This window comes from Canis aureus, chromosome 10 (assembly GCF_053574225.1).
Source record: "Canis aureus isolate CA01 chromosome 10, VMU_Caureus_v.1.0, whole genome shotgun sequence".
In the NCBI taxonomy this organism is placed as follows: domain Eukaryota; kingdom Metazoa; phylum Chordata; class Mammalia; order Carnivora; family Canidae; genus Canis; species Canis aureus.
In genome coordinates, this window is record NC_135620.1 from 18,779,897 (window position 1) to 18,802,885 (window position 22,989).

General features: G+C 38.2%; 1 protein-coding gene across 1 annotated transcript in view; it reads right to left on the reverse strand.

The window, feature by feature from the left end:
• The window catches only part of FBN2 (fibrillin 2), a 242,819-nt gene that overhangs the window by 35,881 nt on the left and 183,949 nt on the right, over nt 1-22,989 (reverse strand). The window contains exons 32-45 of the mRNA XM_077911529.1: nt 22,553-22,675; nt 20,178-20,300; nt 18,708-18,833; nt 13,617-13,739; nt 12,944-13,066; nt 9,097-9,258; nt 8,335-8,403; nt 7,753-7,878; nt 6,156-6,281; nt 5,429-5,581; nt 3,104-3,172; nt 2,105-2,230; nt 1,797-1,922; nt 1,212-1,337 (exon numbers count right to left, since the gene is read on the reverse strand). Of these exons, the coding sequence (XP_077767655.1) occupies nt 1,212-1,337; nt 1,797-1,922; nt 2,105-2,230; nt 3,104-3,172; nt 5,429-5,581; nt 6,156-6,281; nt 7,753-7,878; nt 8,335-8,403; nt 9,097-9,258; nt 12,944-13,066; nt 13,617-13,739; nt 18,708-18,833; nt 20,178-20,300; nt 22,553-22,675 (1,701 nt within the window). The remainder of the gene's footprint in view (nt 1-1,211; nt 1,338-1,796; nt 1,923-2,104; nt 2,231-3,103; nt 3,173-5,428; nt 5,582-6,155; nt 6,282-7,752; nt 7,879-8,334; nt 8,404-9,096; nt 9,259-12,943; nt 13,067-13,616; nt 13,740-18,707; nt 18,834-20,177; nt 20,301-22,552; nt 22,676-22,989) is intronic.

A 22,989-nucleotide genomic window follows, 5' to 3' on the forward strand; every position in this document is an offset into this window, starting at 1 on the left:
GGAGTCTCACTCACTTTTATCATGAATGAATTCTTAGGATCGAGGGCATGTTTTCTCCATATGAATTTCAGAATCAAATCTCTCTCTCTCTCTCTCTTAAGCAAATCATGTTCTTTCTCACACAGAGTACAGCCAGGAGAAGTATGTATGAGCAAGCATTCTCAGAAGGTTCATGTATATGGGGCTAGATCATTTGTCCTTCATACAAGCATCCCCTAGAGAGTTTTTCCCACCACCATAGCTGGAGTCCATGGGGGAACTCTTAGGAGACAGTAGATGAACAAAGACGTTCTCCAGGTGGTCCTTATTGTATGGATGGGTCATAAAGGAAACTAGTTCTGTAGTACTGAAATCTGACTTTATCATTCATATACATAGTACCTTTAACACCAAAATAGTAGATGCACAACTTCAGCTTTTTTTAAACTGAAGATGTATTATTAATTATCAATAGCTAAGTTTTAAATTTAATTTTTCTCTTTCAAGCGCAATGCATGGAGAACTCTTTCAGCCAAGATAGAACCTGTTGTTGACATCAGACTGAAGGAGTTATGCTGAGTTCCAAGGTTGGGCTCCCAGGTGGCAAGCCCATCTGCCTTTGAAATCTCTTCCCATGTCAGCTCAGCAAGTAGTTACTGAACACCACCACTGCTCAGCTAACCATTACACAAGCTACTGGGAAATTTTGAAGAGTTTTGCCACATTTGCTTCTGAACATATTTTTAAGAGTTAAGACACAAAAGCAGTAGGTTAAGTCTCATGTAGTCAATGATTCAGGGAAAAAGTGTATAAATGTATGTATGCGTGTATCTCTACATTTGTTTCAATGCTGTTCCTCTTACTACTACTATGCCCTTGAGTTCTTGCAGCTGGAAAGGTTTTCTTGAGTGGGAACAGAGAAGGAGAAAGGGCATCCGGTTACCGTGGTGACTTCCATATAACCCTGAGTGTCCCAGAGTGCACGGTAAGTGTGTGAAAGGCATCTGAGCAAAAAGGCTGTCTGTGAACAGTGAACCAAAGAACATACTACAGTGTGTCCCTGCTCACAAATCTTACATTGAATGAAGACATGAAGAGTTTAACCTAGCTAACTTTTTGGGAGACTGTTTCTGACAGAGACATGGAAGAAGTCACACGACAAGTGGCCAACCCGTGAGCTCTCTTAGAGTCTCAGTTCATTGCAGTCCTGGGACTCAGGTCCCCCCGCTTACCCATGCACATAGTCTGGTCCTGGGAAGCCTTAAAGCCATTGTGGCAGATGCACTGGTAACTTCCTTGCAAATCAACACACAGGCCATGACTGCAAACATTAGGAATTTCTAAACATTCGTTGCGATCTAAAACAAAAAATAGAACACATGTTACACATAACTGATTTTTATTAAGATTCCTTCATTTTTTTCACAGGCCTGTTTCTATAACCTGCTATTAATTATTAAAGGCAGGCTGAAAATGAACCATAACAATGGCCAAATCAAAAGAAGTGAGGCTTGAAAATACCCAAGACCTAAAAAAAGAAAAAAAAGAAAAAAAAAAAAAAGCTCATTTTTCTATGCTGATGGGTATCTCAAAGATACTATTTTATTTTAGGTCTAATCCTAGGAAAATCCATTGAAGAGATTTCTTTTTTCCTCACAAATTAATCTAAAATATATGGTGGAACAGATTCGGTAGAAATGAAAAGGTTTACTTAGAAAGTCTTTAAAAAGTTCTCTCTGAAAATATGTTTTAATAGGAAAGCACAGCAGACTTCTTAGTGGAGGGGAAGGGGAAGAAGGCCGTGCAGCCTCTCTCACCTACGCAGGCTCCGTTGGGGGACAACTTGAAGCCCGCTGCACATTCGCAGCGGTAACTGCCTGGGCTGTTGAGGCAGTCTGCATGCCGCTGGCACAGATTGTCACCATTGCTGCACTCATCAATGTCTGAAAGAACAACGAGTCCATGGTAAGAATTTGCTTATGGCATTCGTATTACCATAGCGTCACCAGGGTGGTGACCCACTCCTTGAGGCCATAGAAGACATGGTACAAATCAGAAGAGTATCTAAAACCCATTTGTGTCCACCAAACTGGTTTGGCTGGAGGTCATGCATCATGACAATTACCTTCGCAGACCAGGAGCAGGTCGTTGTAACTGAATCCTGTAGGGCATTCACAGCGGAAACTGCCAATCTGGTTGATGCACACACCATTTGCACAAATGCCTGGGATCTCTTTACATTCATCAATGTCTAAAATCGAACAGATTCGGTAAAAAATATATGCAGTTCTGCTTAACATATTTACCATAAAAACCTTGATAATGCTACATGTACGCTGAAGTGAGAACATACACTCAGCATCACAAAAATAAATTAAACATCGCTAAAAATGATTTTTTGGTTTATAAAACCATATAGGCGATAAGACTGACTACTTTCCTTTGAACAGTTATTGTAGCTGATCAAATATACCAAGAGATTTTAGTGTCAATGTAGCAAATAAACTTCCTGGGGAATCAAGCTTCTTCTTCAAGTTATGTTTCAGGCTCCCTTAACTGTTGCTACTCATCTAATGAAGAAAGCTAAGTTCTCTTAATTTTTATGCTTGCACTGATAGTAGAGACTGAAAATTATATTGTTTACTTAATCTTTGAGGGAGAAAGTAGAATGAACAGCAGAAAGTACATTCAGAAGAAAATGATTTGTATAATCAATAATCTTCCTACTTCCTAGGTAGATCAGTAGAAAGGGATACTGCAAAAATACACCAAAAATGTAAGTATATCGTTATGAAAACAGCATAGAGGGTACAGGAAGGTGAATTATCTAGAGTCATGTAATATAATATTCATGAGAAGGAAAACTAAGGTTTTAGCCTGATGTGTAATGAAATTTTGAGACAGTCTTATAGCTATCATAACCCAATCACCAAACTATGCTGACGGAATAAGACCCTTACTAAAACTTGGGTAGAGTCTATAAACGTATTAGTTCCTTCTTGTCTAAACTGTACTAGTTCAGAATCCAGATTATTGTATTTTATGGCACTTTAAAAACACCAAAGAGACTTTTACACAGTGCTATCTATATATATTAAAATAAACCTAATCTGGAAAAACTTACCAACAGCTTTTCCAGTGTGGATGTCAAAGGTGAATCCAGGGATATTTCCACATATGGTTTTAAAGTCAGCTTAAAAATATAAACAATGCAAATATGCTCTTAAAATTCTCAAACTCCTTCCAAATAAAATTTTGCATAGTATTACTTGCACTGACAAATATATTTTGTATTACTCACAACCAGACGTTTTAATTTCAGTTATATTTATTTGATAACAGTACCAGCTTCTGCCAGAAGTGGATTCTAGGCATTCTTTATCATTATTATCATCATGAACTTTTCAATGCTTTTATATTAGAAGTAAATCATTACAAGATTCAAAATATCTACAGTAAGCATTTGAATTCTTTTGTCCTTTGGATATGCAGATCTTTAACAATGATCCAGTTTATGTACATTGAAAAATCAGGTTAGATTAGAAATTTATAAAGGGATTATAGATCGCACAAAGGCACAGGCATTCGAAAACAGTTGTCATAGTGTGAAATGGACAATGAATAATGAATGAGACATGAATTTTGTCTCTTTTTAAACATAAATGTCTATTTTGTTGGCGTGTGAAATTTGAGGAATCAGTATGAAATAGAAACTATTAACAGTGACTCCTACACACAATTCACCAAACTAATATAAATTTAAGAGAATTCTCATTTTTAAGAAACCGACTGCTTCTGATGCCCATGATGACTCATGTGAGTAAAGCTGCTGAAAACAGTGTTAGGTAAAACACATGCTACAGACCACATGTGTGATGTGCTATCAGGAAGGGACTCTGCATACTTCGTCCACCAAAACTCACTGAGCATCCACAACATATAGAGAGGCACACAACAGATGCTCAATTCAATGGTTTCTAATACCCTGGCAGTGCAGAAATTGTTACTTATATGTATCCTCTCATCTACCATAAACATTTGAATTAGTTACTGTCATTTTTAATTTATTATCTCTATTCTATATATGAGGGATCGGTTTCAGAAAGGAGAAACCATCTACGTAAGGTCAGACAGTAAGTGGCGGAACTTCAATATAGATACAGTCCTCTTACACCTAAGCCCTTTACTGCCTCTTACGAAAAGTGATATTTAGGGGCACCTGGGCGGTTCAGTCAGTTAAGTGACCAACTCTTGATTTTGGCTCAGGTCATCTTAGGGTCATGGGATCACAAGCCCCACACTGGGCTCCCTGTTCAGCACAGAGTCTGCTTCTCCCTCTCCCTCTGTCCCTCCCCCTGCTCATGTGCTCTCTCTCTCTCCCTCTTTAAAGTAAATAAATAAATAAATAAATAAAAACAAAAAACAACACTAAAAATGCTATTTAATTCCATAGTCCAGCGATCGTCAACTTCTACCTGATGGGAGTTTTTAAATTAGAGAACTGTAAAAACATTTCCATTTGTTTTTTCAGAGAATAACTATGGCGAGATAAGAAAATCCATTTGCCCACTGAGTTGGAGCCACTGAGGAAAAGGCTCCATAGGTCACTTTTCGTTGTTTCTCCTTACTTTCATTTCATTACCATATTAATTATTTATCACATTTGAATATGTATATCCTAAGCAGTATCTGGCAACAAATACATAAACATTGTTTCTCATTTGTCTGATTGGTGCAATGTTTAGTATCTATAATCAGTGAAAGTAACTTTCTACCTCATAAATGAACCTGAAAATGCAACAATTTTAAGATTTTTTTTTGTTCTCATAGCTTATTATCTTTTAGTTTTTCTTTTAAACGAATCTGTGCTTGTGAGAAAATTTTACCTGGTGGAGATCAGTTTTATTTTCTGCTTCAAGATTTCATACAGGTTCGGGGAAAAGGATGTATAAGAAATACATTAGCAATTGGTTGCTTCTAGTGTAAATTAAAGTCTGCTCATCAAATCCATTTCTTGCATATTTTTTGAGACTGAAACTAAGACAGTACTTACTGAACTTGATGGACTTGAAATTACCACAGGTTTTAAACCAAAATACTATACCTTCCACATCGAGCACAATGACACATGATACTTGCTTAACGAAAACTTGCTTGATGAATAAATAACGAGCACAGTATGAAATAATGAATTTAAATGGACGAGTGCTATAAACATTGACTCTTTAGCAGGCAGGGAGCCTGTGTTCAGGATCCAGACTCCTCAAAATATAACCCAGAAAATTAGTATCTGAAGCCTGAAAAGGTCCACTTGGGGAACAGAGTCATAGGACACCCTTAGATATTCTCTGAACATGTGTCGTGTTGGCACACATTTGCTTTTACTATGTCACCTACAGGTGTGTGCCACCAGCTCGGCCTTCAGCAGAGGCATGGGCTGCATGCTTACCCGTTCCTGGAGTGGGACATGGCTCACAGGGTTTGTTCCAAGCTTTGCCTACGTTGTACGTACAGCAGCACATCCTCTTTGTCACATTAAAAGGCAGTTCGTTCTCACAAGTGGTTCCATTATAGCTTCGGTAGCAAAAGCTTTTTCTCATGTCTACGTAGCAGGAAAGCAAGTGAACCAGTCAGAGCAGAAAGCTGCTAATAATGAAATCCACACACCGTGGAGACACCAGACTTTCTGGACTAGTAACTCTGAAATGTGTCTTGGCCATTTGGCATGATCTTAAAAATAATTCAAATCGAACACAAATCTCTGTCTTCTCCCATTTTCAGATAAGGGATTTCCATTTATAATTTTCTTGGGAATCAAAATTAATAGGTATTTGTCTCTCTACTCAGAGGCATTTGTTTAATTTTAAAAGTAATACATAATAAATTTTAAACGTTCTCTTGTTTGTAAAATAATGTTCCCTTGACATGAATGGAAATCAAAACTTGTTTAGGAATAGGTAAGTGTAATGTTTGATGACATTCTGTGTCTCAGACTCAAGCTTCTGAACATGGAACTATATATTCAAAGTTCAAAAAGGATACAGAGCCAGAACTTTATAAGACTTTTGAAATACTTCATCACTCACAGATATTCAGTTTCCAATTTTCTGAACAATCATTCTAAGACAGGAGTGCCCGAGTGTGTGACCTCATCACTCTCTGAGGCCTCCACCTACCCATGCAGTTGTGGCCGCCGTTGACCTGCATGTACTCAGGTGGGCAAATGCAGGTGTAATTTCCCAGTGTGTTGTAGCAGGTCCCGGGCCCACATACACCAGGGTGTGCGAAACACTCATCAATATCTACAACAGGCAAGGATACCCATTAAGTCACAAAGTCATTTTTTCATGAATTTATGTTGCTTAAACTACTAAACAAAACATGTGGCTGATACCCCAAATCCGTATTTTTTTTTTTAAATCAGAATTTAAAGCAGTTCTACAGAAAACGACACCTTTGTGTCATTTACATGACACAAAGTTGTCGTTTGGAAAAAAAGCCAACATTCAAAAATACACATGATCAAAAGAAATTTTTCTAAAGTGGCAAAAAGAATATGAAAGTCACCTGTATTCTTTTTAATTAAAATTTCACATTCTTCAAATGGAAGTCATTTAATGCTTGCTGTCTGCTTCTGTCATTTAAACTAAAGTTTAGTGCCAACTATAAACTGAATGCAGTTAGGAAAGCCTTTATCTTTTTTGTTAACTTGAGAATAGTTGACACTCAATGTCACATTAGTTTCAGCTATACAATGTAGTGATTGGACAAGTTTATACATAATGCTGTGCAAACCATAAGTGTAGCTATGATCTATCCCATTAATCGCTATTACAGTATCAGCAACCGTATTCCTTATGCTGCACCTTTTATTCTGTGACCTATTCATTTCATAACTGGAAGCCTGTGTCCCCTCTCTCCCTTTAACCCACTCTGCCCATCCCCTCAGCCCCTCCCCCTGGCAACCATCAATTTGTTCCCTGTATTTATTGGTCTGAGGAAAGCCTTTCTCTTGACAGCTCCCTTCAAATCAGTCCCCATTCAGGGATTCTAGAAGGAGCGCAGCTGCTGGTTATTCTCCTTATTAAATAATATTTCTTTTAGAAGCATTTATCTAATGTGTTCTGAAGGAAAAGTTATAATGGAAATAATTCCATTAACATGTTTAATGTTCATTTTTAGAAACACTTCTTCATTCATTCCATAAATAAACACCAAGATTCTTCTGTAAGTTGCAACTCACCAACTACAAAGATGACTAAGATGTGGGGCTTGTGTCACGAATGAAGCTCCCAGTCTAGCAGGGAGACAGGCCCCTAAAAGGATGACTGCTGTGCCATGTGACAAGTGAGGGAATGGAAGCAAGAAAGGCATCGGCATCACCTTTAAACGTCTTCATACTATGCCTTCTATCATTTAAAAATTACTGAAAATTAGTAACTTAATAGTTGCATTCAAGTTTACCTATTTTCTGTATGTAAATAGAACTCTTCTCCACATTTAAACTAATAACTTATTTGAAAGTGATGTTTTCACAGTAATCCAGCTTTGCCCATTTATAATCATCCCATGCACTCAGAGAAAAGTCATAGTAAGTTCTAGTGTGTAAGCTGTAAATTAATTTATCTATCGTCGTACAGCTGAGCAGCGGGGATACGACAATATCAAAGCTATGACCCAGGCTAACAGATCCTTGGAAAGAATCTTCTCCAGGTCTGATGGTAATTTTGTTCTAAAGAATGCTAATAACTTGAAGATGTCCATGCAGCTTGCCTTCACAGATGCGAGTTTCCTCGCTGAGGTAGTAGCCTTGTGGGCATTCGCACTGGAAGCTTCCGAAAGTGTTGATGCAGTTTCCACCCTGGCAGAGACCTGGTAACTCCTGGCATTCATCAATATCTGTGGAAAGAGAGACGGCTCACTCATGACAGGTACCACCATCAAAGACAAGGGTTACTGTTAGAGTTCTCTAATGTGTGATACAGTAAGACCCGAAGACTTCCAGGTATCCAGGTAGACACGTGCTTAGATGGTAGGTTTTTTCTGACCGTGGATTTATTTTTCAGCTTTGTCATACAAATTTGCTAAAATCTGAGAAGAGTGGTAGTTAAAGGAAGCTGGGGATGACAGTACAGAGAGTTTCTCTGCAGAGCAATCAGATGTCTGATCATTGCCATGGGTCATATCTTTCTGACTTATAAGTGCTTATTTAGCATCCTGGTCACTGACTGTCCAGCTATAATTCTGTAAAATAATCTTGCTTAGATTGCTCCACACTAACTTCTCTACCAGCTTTTCTCTAAAGTAAACTCTTTACTTTGTTTAAATCTGGGTGACAATTAGAGGAGCACTCACCTTCTAAGATGATTGTGATGGGGTTGGGTCTGAAGCCCTCACCTCCGGGACACAGAGTGTAATACTCAGCTACAAAACAAGGGAAGAGAAGGGATCTGACACCTGTGTTCAAGGCACTGAGACAATGAAGAAGCATTTTGCAGTTGCAAGGCTCAAAACACATCCCAAGAGGGGTAAGCTGCATGCTTTAGTACCCTTTCAAATACTTTCAAAAGTATATTACATTTTACTCGAAGGAGGATCACTACTTCACACATTATGCACACAGTAGAATAACAAAAACCATTTGTGTTTGATTAAAGCAAAAGCTGCAGACCATTTATATCACAACTTTTTTGGCTAGTAAATAAAAACTGACTCAACAATTCAAAGGTTTTATCTGTGTTCATATCAGAAACACACATTTCAGCCACATAATACTACTGATTTGAGGAGTATGACACAGCTATGAACCTGAACTAGAGCACTCTCCAAGAAGAACTAGGAATGGTCTTTACTTGTGATCCCAAGGAGGACGGACAGCATCACTATTCATGTGGGATTGCAGTTAAAATATTTTTTTCTTTTTATCATATCACCAAAAAACAATGAAGAGAAAACAATTTCCAATTCCTTTTCAACAACACAGTCTCAGCTGGTTCCAGCATCATCACTGAAAGCAAAGTCCCTTGCCGTTGCCCATACTCCCAGCACAAGAATAAAAGGACAACTAGTGTTCAGTGGCCACCCCGTTCCCTTGCTGTTCTTGGGTGCCATACTCACTGCTGTTGACAGGTGGGCATGTCTCGCAGGGGTTCCCCCAGGCCTTCCCCAGGGAGCAGCAGCAGGAGGAGCGGCTGACACCCACCCCGATCTCCGTGTTGCAGGACAGACTCCCGTCCCCTCGAGGTCCGAACTTCAGGTAGCAGTTGCCTACCCGATTGTCTGTGGAGCGACACAGAAGCTTAAAACTGTCCAGGCTTTAGTAAAGATTCCTTTTTTAGCAAGGGGCCCACGCAACTGATGAAATTCCAATTCTACACATTAACACGAAACATATATCTTAATCTCCACCACAAAACAATCTCTTGCTTTAAAGCCTTTTCAAGACTGTGTTGTAGCAATTAGATTAGGATAGACTATCCTATGTTTAGAAATCTGTGCATATCACAGGCTGAACAGGACCGTGAGAAACTGCTCATGTGGGCTTCACTAATAGGAATGCAAGACATTTTTGCTATAATCACTCTGTATCATGAGTTTATTGGTAATGGAAATAAAATCCCAGATAAGTCAACTTAAAGCTATGTATCAAAGAAATATGGATAACCCTATCTCCTTCCTCTCTTCCCCATTATTTGGTTTCATTTCAGTTTGCAGCAAGACCTTTCAGAGTTTTGGGCAAGGCAGTCAGTAACAACTTTATAGAAGCTACTTAAGATGTCAAAGAATCTCAGTCTTTGTCTTCTAACTGTACTTATCAGCTAGATCATTAGTTCCATGACTTTACTGTGTTTTTACTGAGAACTCTCAAATTTACAGTCCCGCCGTTCATCTCTCCCCAGAACCCTAGACTATTCTGCCAGTTGCCTATTTGACTTCTCTGCTTAGATAACCAATAGTTATTTTAAAGTTCACACACCTAAAATCAAACTCTTGGTACTCCCCCCTCCACATACAAAACCTACTCTATTCCTCTCTTGGTCTTTGGTGTTTTCAATAAACACAGCTCCACTTTTTTGAGTTGCTCAGTCCCTAAGCCTTGGAGTCAGTCTTTGACTCCTTATTGTCATCCCTTATTCTATCCTGTGATAAAGTCAGTCACTTCTACCTTTAAAATATATCTGGAATGTGACTATTCACCATGGCATCCATCACCGCAACTGAACCGAGCCACCACCACCTCTCTCCTGGACCACTGCAACAGTTTCCTAACTCAACTCTTGACTTCAGTCCTTGACCTGATGAGAATCTACTTTCCCCACCATACCCACAGTAATCCTTCAGAAGTACTTCCGCTGGCTCAATCAGAGTAAAATCCCAAGTCCTTACTACAATCTAAAACATAGTTTTCATCCCTGGATGCACATGAGAATCACTTATTCAGCTTTTTATTATTTTTATTTTTATTTCATTTTTTTTTCCTGCTAAATTTCAGGTACAGAGAGATGAGCTAAGTCATGGTTCTGCTCTTACTAGGTTTGAATTCATTCATCCTTCCTCCTACTGTTCCTCCCATTCTCTCTCTTATCCTCAGCCCCCACCCAAACACCTGGATGTGTTTAATAATATTTTTCTGTGTTCTTCAAAATGAGTCTTGTTTCCATGAGCACATTTTATATTTACATAAAGAGTATTTTGTCCTAGATTTCATTCCATTTTTATTATATTCAACCTGTCAACTCTATGGTGCCCAATTGTCAGTCTTTTAAAATCTATCTACACTCCAGAAATGGCTTCTAAGTCCCTGCTACCACAAGTAATGTGTCAGTGAATGTCTTCACTCACGTCTCTGTACAGGCCTGTGAGTTCCTTTCTTTGCTGTCAAGAGCCAGGAAAGAAACTGCTGTTTCACAGAGTTTCCATATTATTAGCCCTCAGTATCAGGAACTACAGTCACTGTTATTTACTATCTGCATCCAGTGGAACTTTTCAATTTTTTATAAGTAATCTTGAAAAGAATTTACAGGAAAAAAAAAAGGCATAGTGAAACAACTTTACTAGAAATTCTAATAAGAATTTAATCATCTTTAACTCAAAGTTTTAGTCTAGGTTTTCTTGGTTTCGGAGAGATATATGCCTGAGATGGTCTTATGAATGCTATTAACTGCCCATCAGCTGCCATTCATGAACCTGAAACATATCCATTTTGTAAAAACTAATTCCACATATCATAATACATCTCTAATAGCTTCTATCTAATCATTACTTTTTTCTTGCAGCATTAAAACAACACCTGAAGACACTTTTGAAAACTGTGACAGCTCATTTTGTTGAGGAGAGGACAGCTGTTTTCTTTGCTCCGCAAATAAAAGACATTTTCCATTTTAGATTTATCAATACGTTAGGATAATAAGCCCAATGATTTTATTTCTACATCCCGTATTTCTTTCAATAACCTTTGTCTAAGTATCTTCCTTCATTAATAGTCCACTTAAGAGCCAAATCAATTAAAATTGAGGTACAAAAGAACACAGAGACCTGGGATGGACAACTCAGGTGCTTGTCAAATACTGCATGCTGAGATTCTTCATACTGAGTAAGAGATGAGAATACCGTATTTCCTCTGTCTACAGAAGTCTATTATTCACTCACTCATTGATTCTTGAATTTGAAAAATCTCATCTAGAATATCAGTCTCTGAAGACTTGCAGCCTGGCATTTTCCTTCTATGATCAATTTCACCACCTTTAGAATCTAGACTGGACTCTATGTTGCATTCATCTCCTGATCCACCTGACAACTGGGAAATGTTTTTCACACTCAATTTTCTTCTCTTGGCCATATGCCCAGAAAGTGAAAACTTCTGAACTCTCAATAGTGTTCAATATATGCTTATAGATGACTACAAATATAGCACTCCAGTGTTCTTTTATACCATCTTGGAAGATGATGCCATCCCCTGGGCAACAAACTAAGAACAGACAATTACAAAATGGTGACCTTTTTTTTTTCCCACTATTGTGTCTATCCTTCTAGGTGATAGCATGATTTTCCACTTCATTATTTTCACCTTTGTTTTTAGCATTACTGGACCTAACTGATGAGTAATGATGACACGAATAATAAAATGATGAAACATTTTGAGACAATGGTAAAATAAGATCACTAACATCTCATAATGTATCTTAGAAGAGGGTCTAATGGACCATTATGGTATTTGTGAGATAGAATGAGTCTCTGTTCCTTGGAAGAACTCTTAAGGAACAATAAGGCCATGAAATGTCAATCCACACAAACTGAATTGCTCTAAAAAGAAACTCAAAATCTAAGTTGATGGTATGCTGACAGTTAATCTGGGTACTGTTGTCCAAAAAATATTCTCTGCAATGCTACCTTCATCTCCACTTCTACCAGAAGACAGAGAGCTCCTTGAGGTCCATGTTCCTACCAACATTTTACATCATCCAGGTGTCCAAAGTTTTACCAGTCTGTTAGGTATAAAGTGATAGTTGTACAATTGTTTTGATTTTTTCTTATTTTACTAATGATTCTGGGCATTTGCTTATTATGTTTGTTCACTTTTGCAGTACTCCCTCTTATCAGTTGCCTGTTCACAGCCTTTGCTCCAACCAAGTTTTTAAGCAATACTGAGGCGCCAAGGACTCCATTTCTGGGCATGAAGTAGATATCAGCATATTTTTATGGTTCCAAATGGGATTTTACTGGGCAGCTAGGGTTGAGAGCCACTTTGTGATCTAGGCTGTTGCTCCTTTTCTGACTCCTCTCTGTCTTGGAAGATAAACATGACAAAAGTAACCACATATATTGGTAATCTGGAGTTTGTTAAGGGAAAGGACTATTTTGTTTTCAAACTAATTATAGCAGATACTCATCACAGTGCATTACCACAAAAGTTTGAATATTTAACTCTATATAGTTCTATTTGTTTCATATTGGTTTTACTTACCAACACAACCCACACCAGTGGGGTTCAGCTGGAAATCGGGGGGGCAGTTACACTCGTAGCGACCAGGAGTGTTGACACAGAGGCCATTCACACAGTTTATGGGATCTGCACACTCATCAATATCTAGGAAGAAAAAAAAAATATCTAGGAAGAGCATTCAAAATGCCCACATTAACATCTTACTTTCTCTCTGCATGCTGCTGTTTCAAAGAATTTGGTGGAATCTTTGCAAATTATTAAAGATTTTTGGGAAGGCCTCACCCCAGTGAAATAGAGATCAAATTCTTGCATATTCCTACAAGTTCCACAGACCAACCATATGGTTTTTCAGGAAAGTATCACTGAATATCTTTATTGAATAATAATTAAATATTGCGATTCTGAAAAAATGTTAACATCTGCTTAACAAAAATGATATATATATTTTGCATACATTATGCAAAGAAACAGTTTCCTACCTTCATGTTAGATATTTAATATTAAGTTATATATATAAAAATGTATCAATTCTATAGTTAAAAGTAAGTATGTCAGAATGTAATTAAAAAAAAAAACACAAGGTATTCAGCAGGCTAAGCAGAGGGCTGAGCAGAAATTTGAGGAATGTTTATACTTAGCACAAAATATTCACCTCAACTAATAAGAACACAACCAAGCCCTTTACTGGCCATACCTGTGCAGTTCCCTCCGGTTCTGTCCAATTCATAACCATCATCACAGATACAGTGAAACATTCCAGGCAAATTATTACAAGTTCCAAACACACAAATATTCTGGAAGGAGCATTCATCAATATCTGAAGATAAAAAAATAGTAATCTTTTATGTACAAAGACATTTTCATTTAATTTATGCAACATTAATATATTTTTCTATCTCCCCAGATGTTTTTATGCAGTAAAAATTTTTCTTTTTCTTTGACTAGGTAGACCACATAAATGGCAAACAACAAATGTTCATCTATGGGACAAAGGTCTAAAAGATATTTTTTATTTTACTGAGGATTTTAACTGTCTTGGGTTATAACACTTAAAAAATACCCCACAAAACAGAATTGGCTTAAGGCATAAAGATAAAAAACTAACTATGAACATGTCAATGGAATGAGGTTGTAAAAAATTAAACATAAAAACAAATTCCAAGACTCTAATAACTTAGTACAAACATGTTTTATAAACATCCACAACATACAAAGTATATAACACATCTTAAATATTAAGGATATCATTAAAACTATTTAACTTTTTAAAAACTTTTAATTCTGCAATCTGTTATCATAAACTTAGTTTTAAATAGGGAAATAATTTTTTCTATAATATGTAATAAGATTAACCACTGCTCTACATTCTCACAAATTTCACTAAAATGTCTCCACTGAATTGAAGTCATAAATTCAGTTTGTGAAACTTCCATGAAGCTTTAACTCAGTCAGTATAGAAGTTATCCCTGCTCATTTATATGAAAATGAAGGCATATGTGTGTGTGTCCAGCTGTAGAAATAATCTGTATTTCTACCCACAGGAAAAAGATGGACATTTCTGTACACAAATGACCTCAAATTCTGAGAATGCAGAGCAAGCATGTCATCTTAGGCCAGACTAGACCAGTCATGCTAACGTACTGTCTAGAGACAGCTAGGTCTTAACTTTAAAAAGGTCTGTTGGTCATTCATGATAGTTATGAAATAATGAGTTTAAACTATATTAGATTTCAAGTGTGGTTCAAACTTTGTTTAAAAGATCAATTGATGTATCAATGTGTCTTTTTTCTGTGTTAAGGCTAAAAACACATTTTTAAATGTGTTTAAATTTTATTTATTCATGAGAAACACACACACAGAGAGAGAGAGAGAGAGACAGGCAGAGACATAGGCAGAGGGAGAAGCAGGCTCCTCGCAGGAAGCCCAATGTGGGACTCAATCCTGGGATTCCAGGATCATGCCCTGGGCAGAAGGCAGGCGCTCAACTGCTGAGCCCCCCAGGCATCCCTTATTTTTTCTTTATACTAATGAATAAATAAGACTCATTAGTTTGTAATTGAATGGTGTTAATCTAGAAGTAAAAATGGAACTGTATCATCAGCCCTCTTTGTGTGTATTTTACTTTTAAATGAAGTTTATTAGAAATAACTTCCATTTAACTAATTTAATACTCGCATATACTTATATTTACACAAGTAAAGGCATTTTAGAATACTGTCTTGCATATTCAGTATGCAAGAAATGATGCATACTCAGAAATTCAAACAATACAGAAGAGTATTGAAAGCAAATAAAAAATGAAGAAAACAGTACAGAAAGCAAGGTAGCAAAAGCAGAAAATCGCTCAGAAATCTATTCACCCAGAAGGAATTACTATTCAAGAGCATCATTCCAAATACTGTTCTATCCATATTCAGAGTGAAGCTGAAACAATTTCTATGCAGAAGATCAATATTTATTTACCTCCACAGTTTCTAAAATACTTTCTAATGTTAAGAATTGATGAAAAACATTAAAAACTGATGTTCTTTTCCCTTTATGTTAAAATTTAAATGGAAATTCTAGACAGTATTAATGGATTCTGTGCCATTAATAATAAGAAATAATAAGAATAAGAATAATAAGAAAATTAGCATTCACATTTATGCTTCCAACTCATTTTTGTTCTGTAATTTTTAGTTTTTAAATGTTTATGGCATTTACCATAATCTCTGAAATATTTAGAATTGATTCTTAATGGAATCAATAAGGCTTTTACTGCAACTCTTAGATTTTTCTCTCAGTTGGTTTGCTGCATGCACGGCTGTAAGATATTTTTCCCCCAAAAAGGGAGGGCCCACAGGTGTTGTCTCAGTGCATTATTTCACAGTATGAGGATGTGCCTATTGTTTTCATACCTGACTAACTGCTGAGGCATAATATCCTCACATGTGTTCTCAGAGTTTTATGGGCATTGTTCTTGCATCTTTTGATACTGAATGTTTTGGTTTTGTTTGTGACTTTCCTTTTCAAACTAGAGCCTGAAGAAGCCTTCTCTATGACTTAATTCAACAAAAATGATAAGGCAAAGGCTCTGCCTTATGATTCACCTTTCTCCCCTAACATTCAGCGCTTTCTTCCATTTTGGGAAAAATGTTTGGCAATTCAATACTGTTTTCTATTCCTTTATTTGAGGCTCTACCTCAGAGACATCTATTATACTTCTGTTTATTTCTTCATCTTTCCTCATTTCTTGTGTTACATTCTTCCTCCCTTTCTTGTTCCTAGGTTTTCCTGTATTTTTCTCATCCATTCTCTATGCTGGTCATCACATTTTAACCTATATCTTTTCTGTTCTCCGCTGTTTCTATTGAACAGATCTCCATCTTTGCTGTGTTTGTCTCCCATAACCCTGCCATCTCCCCTTGTCTTTTCCTGTTTTTATCATCTCTTTGAACTTGTTCAATCATATTTATGTTCACTGTAGGTTCACCTATGGCCCAAAGTACCTGTGGGAACTTTGTTTTCATTCCTTGAGTGGTTTTCTTCTACTCTGGGTTGGTTCTTTCCTTTTTGTGTGTTCTTTCACTGGGGTTCCACAGAATGCCTGCAGAGTTGCGTTGTTTACTTTTAACTTGCATTCACACTATTGGTCAGCTCTTTTATGAGTTCTTATATACTCTGATACAGCTTAAATAGAGGGTCTTGACATCCCCTCCCTCTTTATCTGGGCTTTATATGGATATCATTAAAGCTACTGTTCTGTTAGCCTAAGGCGGGGAAGGAGTGGGGATGAAAATGGGAGGAACTGCCCTGGGCACCATGTGCTCTTCTGCTCATGAACCTGGTCTCTCTTTTCTCTTCACACTTGATACCAAATTGTCTGTATCCATGTTCATGCCATTGATGGAGTCCTAGCCTGTCCCTGAGGAGCTTCTTCCAGGTTTTGTATTCTCCTATTTTGGTGGAGAATATTGGTAAATGGCCAACTGTAGCACGTTTCTGGACTCTACAGAGATTGAGAATTTGTGGTGAGTAGATGCTGAGTGGAAAATGTTGAGCAGATGGTCCATTCAAAGGGTCATGTATTTATAATCAGATGGGGAGGTCTCAAAAAATTAAATTAGTAGATACAGGAGAAACTGTCCAGATGAGAGAGATCTTATAGGTAGAGGTAAGACAACAACATCAAGGCATAATAGGTAGAACCATGGAATTGTTTTTGAGATCTCAAAATGTAGCATTTAGCTAAACAGAGTGGGGTCTCACTGAGGATTAACTATTTGTACGTCATTCATGTTGTCCTGGCAGGAGGCACTTCCCTCCCTGCCAATGATATATTATGAAAAACCAACCCATGAAGGAAGGACAATACATACAAAGTATCTAGCCTCACCTCAGGGAAGGTCTGAGATGTTCTGGAAGGGCCCAGGCTACAGATAATGGAATAGGATCATGAAGGGGAAATTATGATGTACAAAGAATTAATTTTTTGAAATTTTCTGTTGGCAAAAGTATCTGGCTACTGCTGGCTTATTCCTTTTCCCACCAAATCTTGTCAAGTTGAAATGAGTAATAAATCATGTAGTCCCATATCCACATCGGCTCACATTTTCTACTAATTAACTTTGATGCATACAAGAAACCAGGACTGGGGAAAATAAAAAGGAAGCTCACTCGACAGTGGCTTTGTATAAAATGCCTTCGATTCTGCTCTGACAAGTCAATGTAGAAGTATGAGTGCTTTCAGTTTCTAGTTTCCCCAGGCTTTTACTATTCATTCTCTTGGTCTGATTCTCTAAAAAAATTGTTGGGTATGTATGGAAAATTCCATGACCTTTTAGGCACACCTTCTGTCCTCAGTATTACTTCAGGAAGGGAAATGGAGATAGGCTCCACTCTACACCATTCTGGATTGTATAATTTGACTGCTTGACACTGGTGAATTGTGTGTGTGTATATGCTGGTATTTGCTATTCCTATTCATTTGATTAGATACTAGCATAGGGAGAGCCTATCATCTGGTTTCATTTTATAATCTTTGCCCACCACTTGGCCTGAGTTAAGCTTTTTAAAGGTTTTCTATGAATCACTAATTTTGTTAAAGCCTTTGGTTCATCATTTTTAATCTTTTTCCTTTCTTCATGTGTATTTTCATGTACTGCAAAAGGACACAGTAATGGCCCAAATTATCAAAAAATGAACTGAGTCTCTAATTTAAGAGAAAATCCAAATTCTTTTTCTTGGAGAGCTATCACACTAGTCACAAGTCCCATTTCTAGGAAAGGGGAATGATGTCACCACTTAGGGGAAGGACACATTGCTCTTAGGCAAAAGGTGCAGGCCTTGATGCGTCTCTGGGTAGGACTTCCAGTCCCAGGCAGACAGCAGACAAACATGCAGGTAGATGCTCAACACGAGCTACTGAGGTTGTGATAAACACCTTACACAGCAGCAATTGGGGCAGATACTATCTCCTGTTTTTAAAAAGCTGAATAGTTTTTCCACATGTCATTCATTTAGTAATAAAAAAAAAGAAAAAAAGAAATGGTTAAAAAGAAGAAAAAAAAGGAATGAGCCAAAGTTCCAACTGTTGGCTCTTGGCCAGGAAAACTTCATAAGAGATGAAAGCCACCTTCATCATTATTCATTCGGCAAAATAATCCATGCTTAAACGAATGACTTTTATATGTGCAGCATGTGCTGTGTATTCTGCTTCCAGGTGGAGCCTGTTCCAGCCCTTTTTGTGGTTTCATGTGCTGTAGCTTATCCAGCTTGGAAATGAGCTGGAGTCGCAGGGACCCACCTTGGCAGGACCTGCTGTCAGAGGCTGGAGTGAAGCCCATCTCACACTCGCAACGATATGCACCCGGGACGTTGAGGCACTGCCCGTTTTCACAGAGGTTGATGTTTTCTGCGCACTCATCGACATCTGTGGGAGAAGCAGATCATATCTCTATTAAGTTCCCCATGCTGTGACACAGTTTTTCCGTGCTCTAGAACTAAGTCAATGTTACTGGTGTGAGCTGGTGCTCATGAACATAAGACAACACTTAATCGTATCTCCCTAAACAAGCGTAAACCCTCACATTCAATTATCGCCCGATTATCAGGAAGAAGGCAGGATCTTTTGGATCTTAGTTCTCTTTCATGCCAACTCGATGCATCAGTATTATACCAACGTCATTGACAGATGATCAAGAACACTGAAATTAATCTTAAAATTGTGTCTATTCTAAGATGATAGTGTTTTTAAGTAAACTAAACTTGTTTTTTCACTAGTTCAAGTATGTTTAAGCAAATTAGGGCTAGACTCGGAGAGTTTGTTTCATGTCACTCTGATAGCATTAAAATATTTCTCTCTTAATTATGTAAATAGACATGATTCACAGACTGGACAACTTATTTAATTCTGTCAAATGGAAAAAGGGGGTAGAGTAGAAAGCAATGTTTACTGAGGGCCTAATATCTGCCAGGTAGACTCCTGGCTGCTTGTCCTGCATGTTTTTGTTTAGTTCACTAAGCCTGTATGGGTCAGAGGAGGAAAACCCTGAGGCTCAGAGCAGCCCCCGAACTGTGGGTGTTACGGCGAGCCCATCTGTGGCTGGGCCAGCATCCCAGTGCAGCTGTGCCCACACCAAAGCCATGCCCTCTCCTTCATACCCTGTTGGGAGAGAAATGCTTAGAAAGATGCATTAAGCCAAGGTTCAAAAATAATGAAGTTTAAATAAGATGTTTTCTTTAAGGAAGCATCTGACAATGAGGAGTCTGTTTTTTTATGTCAATAATTAGAAATGGGAAAAAATTAGAGTCTCTTTTAGTTTGGGTTTTAAAGGGTGTGCTGAAATTCAAGAGACACTGATCTCCACATACTTAACAGTACGATACTTTATGTCGGGCAAGATGATACAGTCATTCATAAGAGCTTAACAAGGAGATGTCTTATTCCCAAAGAATGCAAAATGAAGAGCAGCTAGGCATCAGCTAACATTCACTGAGCTCTTATGATGTGTTTTCCTGAACCCCTGACTCATGTTACTCCATTTCATCCTTTCAGTACTATATGACAACCTGACATTCTGATGAGTGCAAGAACTAGCAGGGACTAGGGGGGACATGTATCTTAAGAAAGTGAACAGTTTTCCCTCACGTCATTCATTCAGTGATAAAAATCAGACTGGGAATCCTCACCCTCTTTACAGTTTTCTTCAAATAGGGCAAGCTGGAGTGTTCCATGAAAATCATGCCAGAGAACAACCTCAGGACTCTCACCCACCTGAGCAGGTAAAGCCATCTCCAGTGAACCCTTCAGAGCAGGCACATCGGTAGGAGCCTGGGGTATTTACACACTGAGCGTTGATGCTACACTGGTGGGTTCCGTTCGAACATTCATCTAGATCTGCATGTGAGAAGAGAGCACGCAAGTTCAGAAGTGAAAATGGAACATTTAAACACAGATTTTTTTTTTTCATTTTTCTTACCTGAAATGTAAAATGCACAAATGGGATTTACTGTAGTTTACTTGTAAGGTCAGAGTTCTAATTCTCTAAGATCTCAGACCCATAATCCAAAATATTCATTCTATAAACAGGGGCTAAAATGATTAATAAAACTATTTGTGAGGGACCTAATAAGCTAGAATTTTAATGGTTAAAAGGTAAACCAGTGCTAGGTTTCCTTCCCAATTTTACTAGGCACAGATGTGTGATCACTGGTTCCTTTATCGCTAAAAAGGGGTCAATTTCTAAATTTGGTGACTGAGCTTCAGAGGAGGAGAATTAGCAGTTTTCAAGTTCCTTTAGCAGATAAGGAAACCATGATCTGATTCTCAATCTCAGGGAGTCTAGTCTAGTAGAAATGACATGTGCTAACCACAGAACTATCAACTCCATCAAATAGGCTGTGTGTCCCCTGAAGGAAAGTTACAAGGTGCAGAAAGGGAATGAAAAGGGTGTCTAATTTGGGCCATAGGAAAAAGGAAGATCTCACAGGGGAAGCAGTTGCCAGCGAACTTCACACCGGAACAATGAGTCAGAGTTTGCCTGAGGCATAGAAGCAGGGAATGGTATTATTTCCAGAGGGAACAGCACATTTAGAGATGCTGATGAGGAAGAAGACAGCTTGATGTGATAAAAGACCTGGACTGAGCCAGAGTGACAGAACAATATAGGAGCTGGGGGTGATAGAAGGTATTGGGAAAATGCTTATAAACCACAGGAAGGAAGCTACATTTTATCCTAAATTCAGTGATTAAAATGACAATTGTGAAGAGCTCAGATCCATGGTTTAAAAGATCTGTCTGCTGTGGGAAGTATGGATTACAGAACCAGCAAGGAAACGGGCAGACATATGAGGAGGTTCTTTCAGCATCCATCAGAGAGGGACAGATCTAAGACAGACAGAGAGAAAGAGAAAGAGGGAGGGAAGATGGCTGAGATTAAAGCAGGGGGATGGAGATGGAAAAAATAGAATGAATTTGGCTTATGTTTTAGAGTAGAAGTACCTGGACAGAGTCACATCTTTTGTATTTTAGAATAGCTGGCCAGGGTGATGGATGGACAAGCCCAAAAAAGGAAGGCTAGAAAAGAAAAAACCAGTAGCCTATAGGGCTAGAAAACAGGAATGGGGTTATGGCTGAAAAAAAACTTGTAAGATTAATGATAAGAGTGACCGACCACTGGATGAGAAGTGGGCAGCTAGAGAACTGAACGATGCCATTGGAGAACGTTACTTAGCAAAGTTATCTGGAAAGTATGGTCATTTAAATTCAGTCAGCTCCTACACACTTGGCAAGCATAAAACAACTGAACAGCTAAGAGAGTATATTTGAATTAATGATGCTACTGTTAACAGATCTTAAGTCTATCCCCTTCAATGCTTCCTGCCGGCCTATAAGGTTTTAATGAGTAATCATGGGGAGGTCAGTTTAGCTTGTTTTATTTTCTATTTTAAGTAGACCTGGATAATTTTAAGCAGTTGAAACAATGCTTTGTTGGTAAAGCATGTACAACACTGAGCATAGGAAGCAGCACTACGTGTGACAGTGAGGAGGACAGCCAGTCCCCTGCCTCACAGCCAGAAAAGACTCAGGAGACCCCAGCTCAGCAACTCTTGAGGCCTGGAGAATGCCAGCTGCCCTTGCAGCCTCCTCTGTCCCAATCAGATCTCCTGGTATCCAGCAAAACCTTTTGCTTTCTCTGGAAAAAAGAATTCTATTTTCTATTGAGAAGCTGGTATTGACCAGGTACAGACTCAGGTTATCTGATAAAACCTTTCCATTTCCTTCACGTCTCTAACTGGGTTTTAAGTCTCACTGACTGCTGTATGAAAAGACTGGAAAAATACATTAGTCATTTTTCATCATACATCTGTTTGGATTTCTGGCTACACATCAAATAATTTTTACTGAATAACAACACATTAAAAAGCAGATGCCAAGGCATACTGCTGCGATGCGATAATTTATACCAAGGTTAAAGGAAACTCTTAGGCAGGAATTACCTTGCAACGAAAGACCGTCTTTGATTTTCAAGAGAGTAAATGCAAGGCAAGAGCGTATTTCTATTCAAGTACATGGGTTAAAAACAGTTCAAAGAAGAGCCTCTAGGAATTCTGTGTCTTAACAAAGGATGTTCACATTTGCAAACTCACCAATGCATTTGATGCCATTTCCAACCCAACCTTCTCTGCAGCTACACTTGAAGCTTCCTGGGACGTTGAGACAGGAGGCATGCATGTCACAGTTGTGGGCACCAATTTCACACTCATCCACATCTGAGAAGGCACAGATAACATGATGAAAATTAAACGCAAAGCTAATTAGTTCTACTTCCATGTATAATTCCACACACGTAAAATTTAAAAATAAATATGGGAGTATCTAAAATGGTACGGAAAAAACACTGACATTTTTATTTTGAACTTTAGTAGGCATCGACAAGATTTGGAAGTTCCCAATCCAAGTCAAAGAAGCCTTTCAATACTACAGGAAACTGCCCATCACTTGCTGGTAGGAGAGAGCTACTTCCCCCAGGTAGATATTTGTGTCTGTCTCTCCCTACCTCCCCTGCCTGGGCCCAGACAAAACT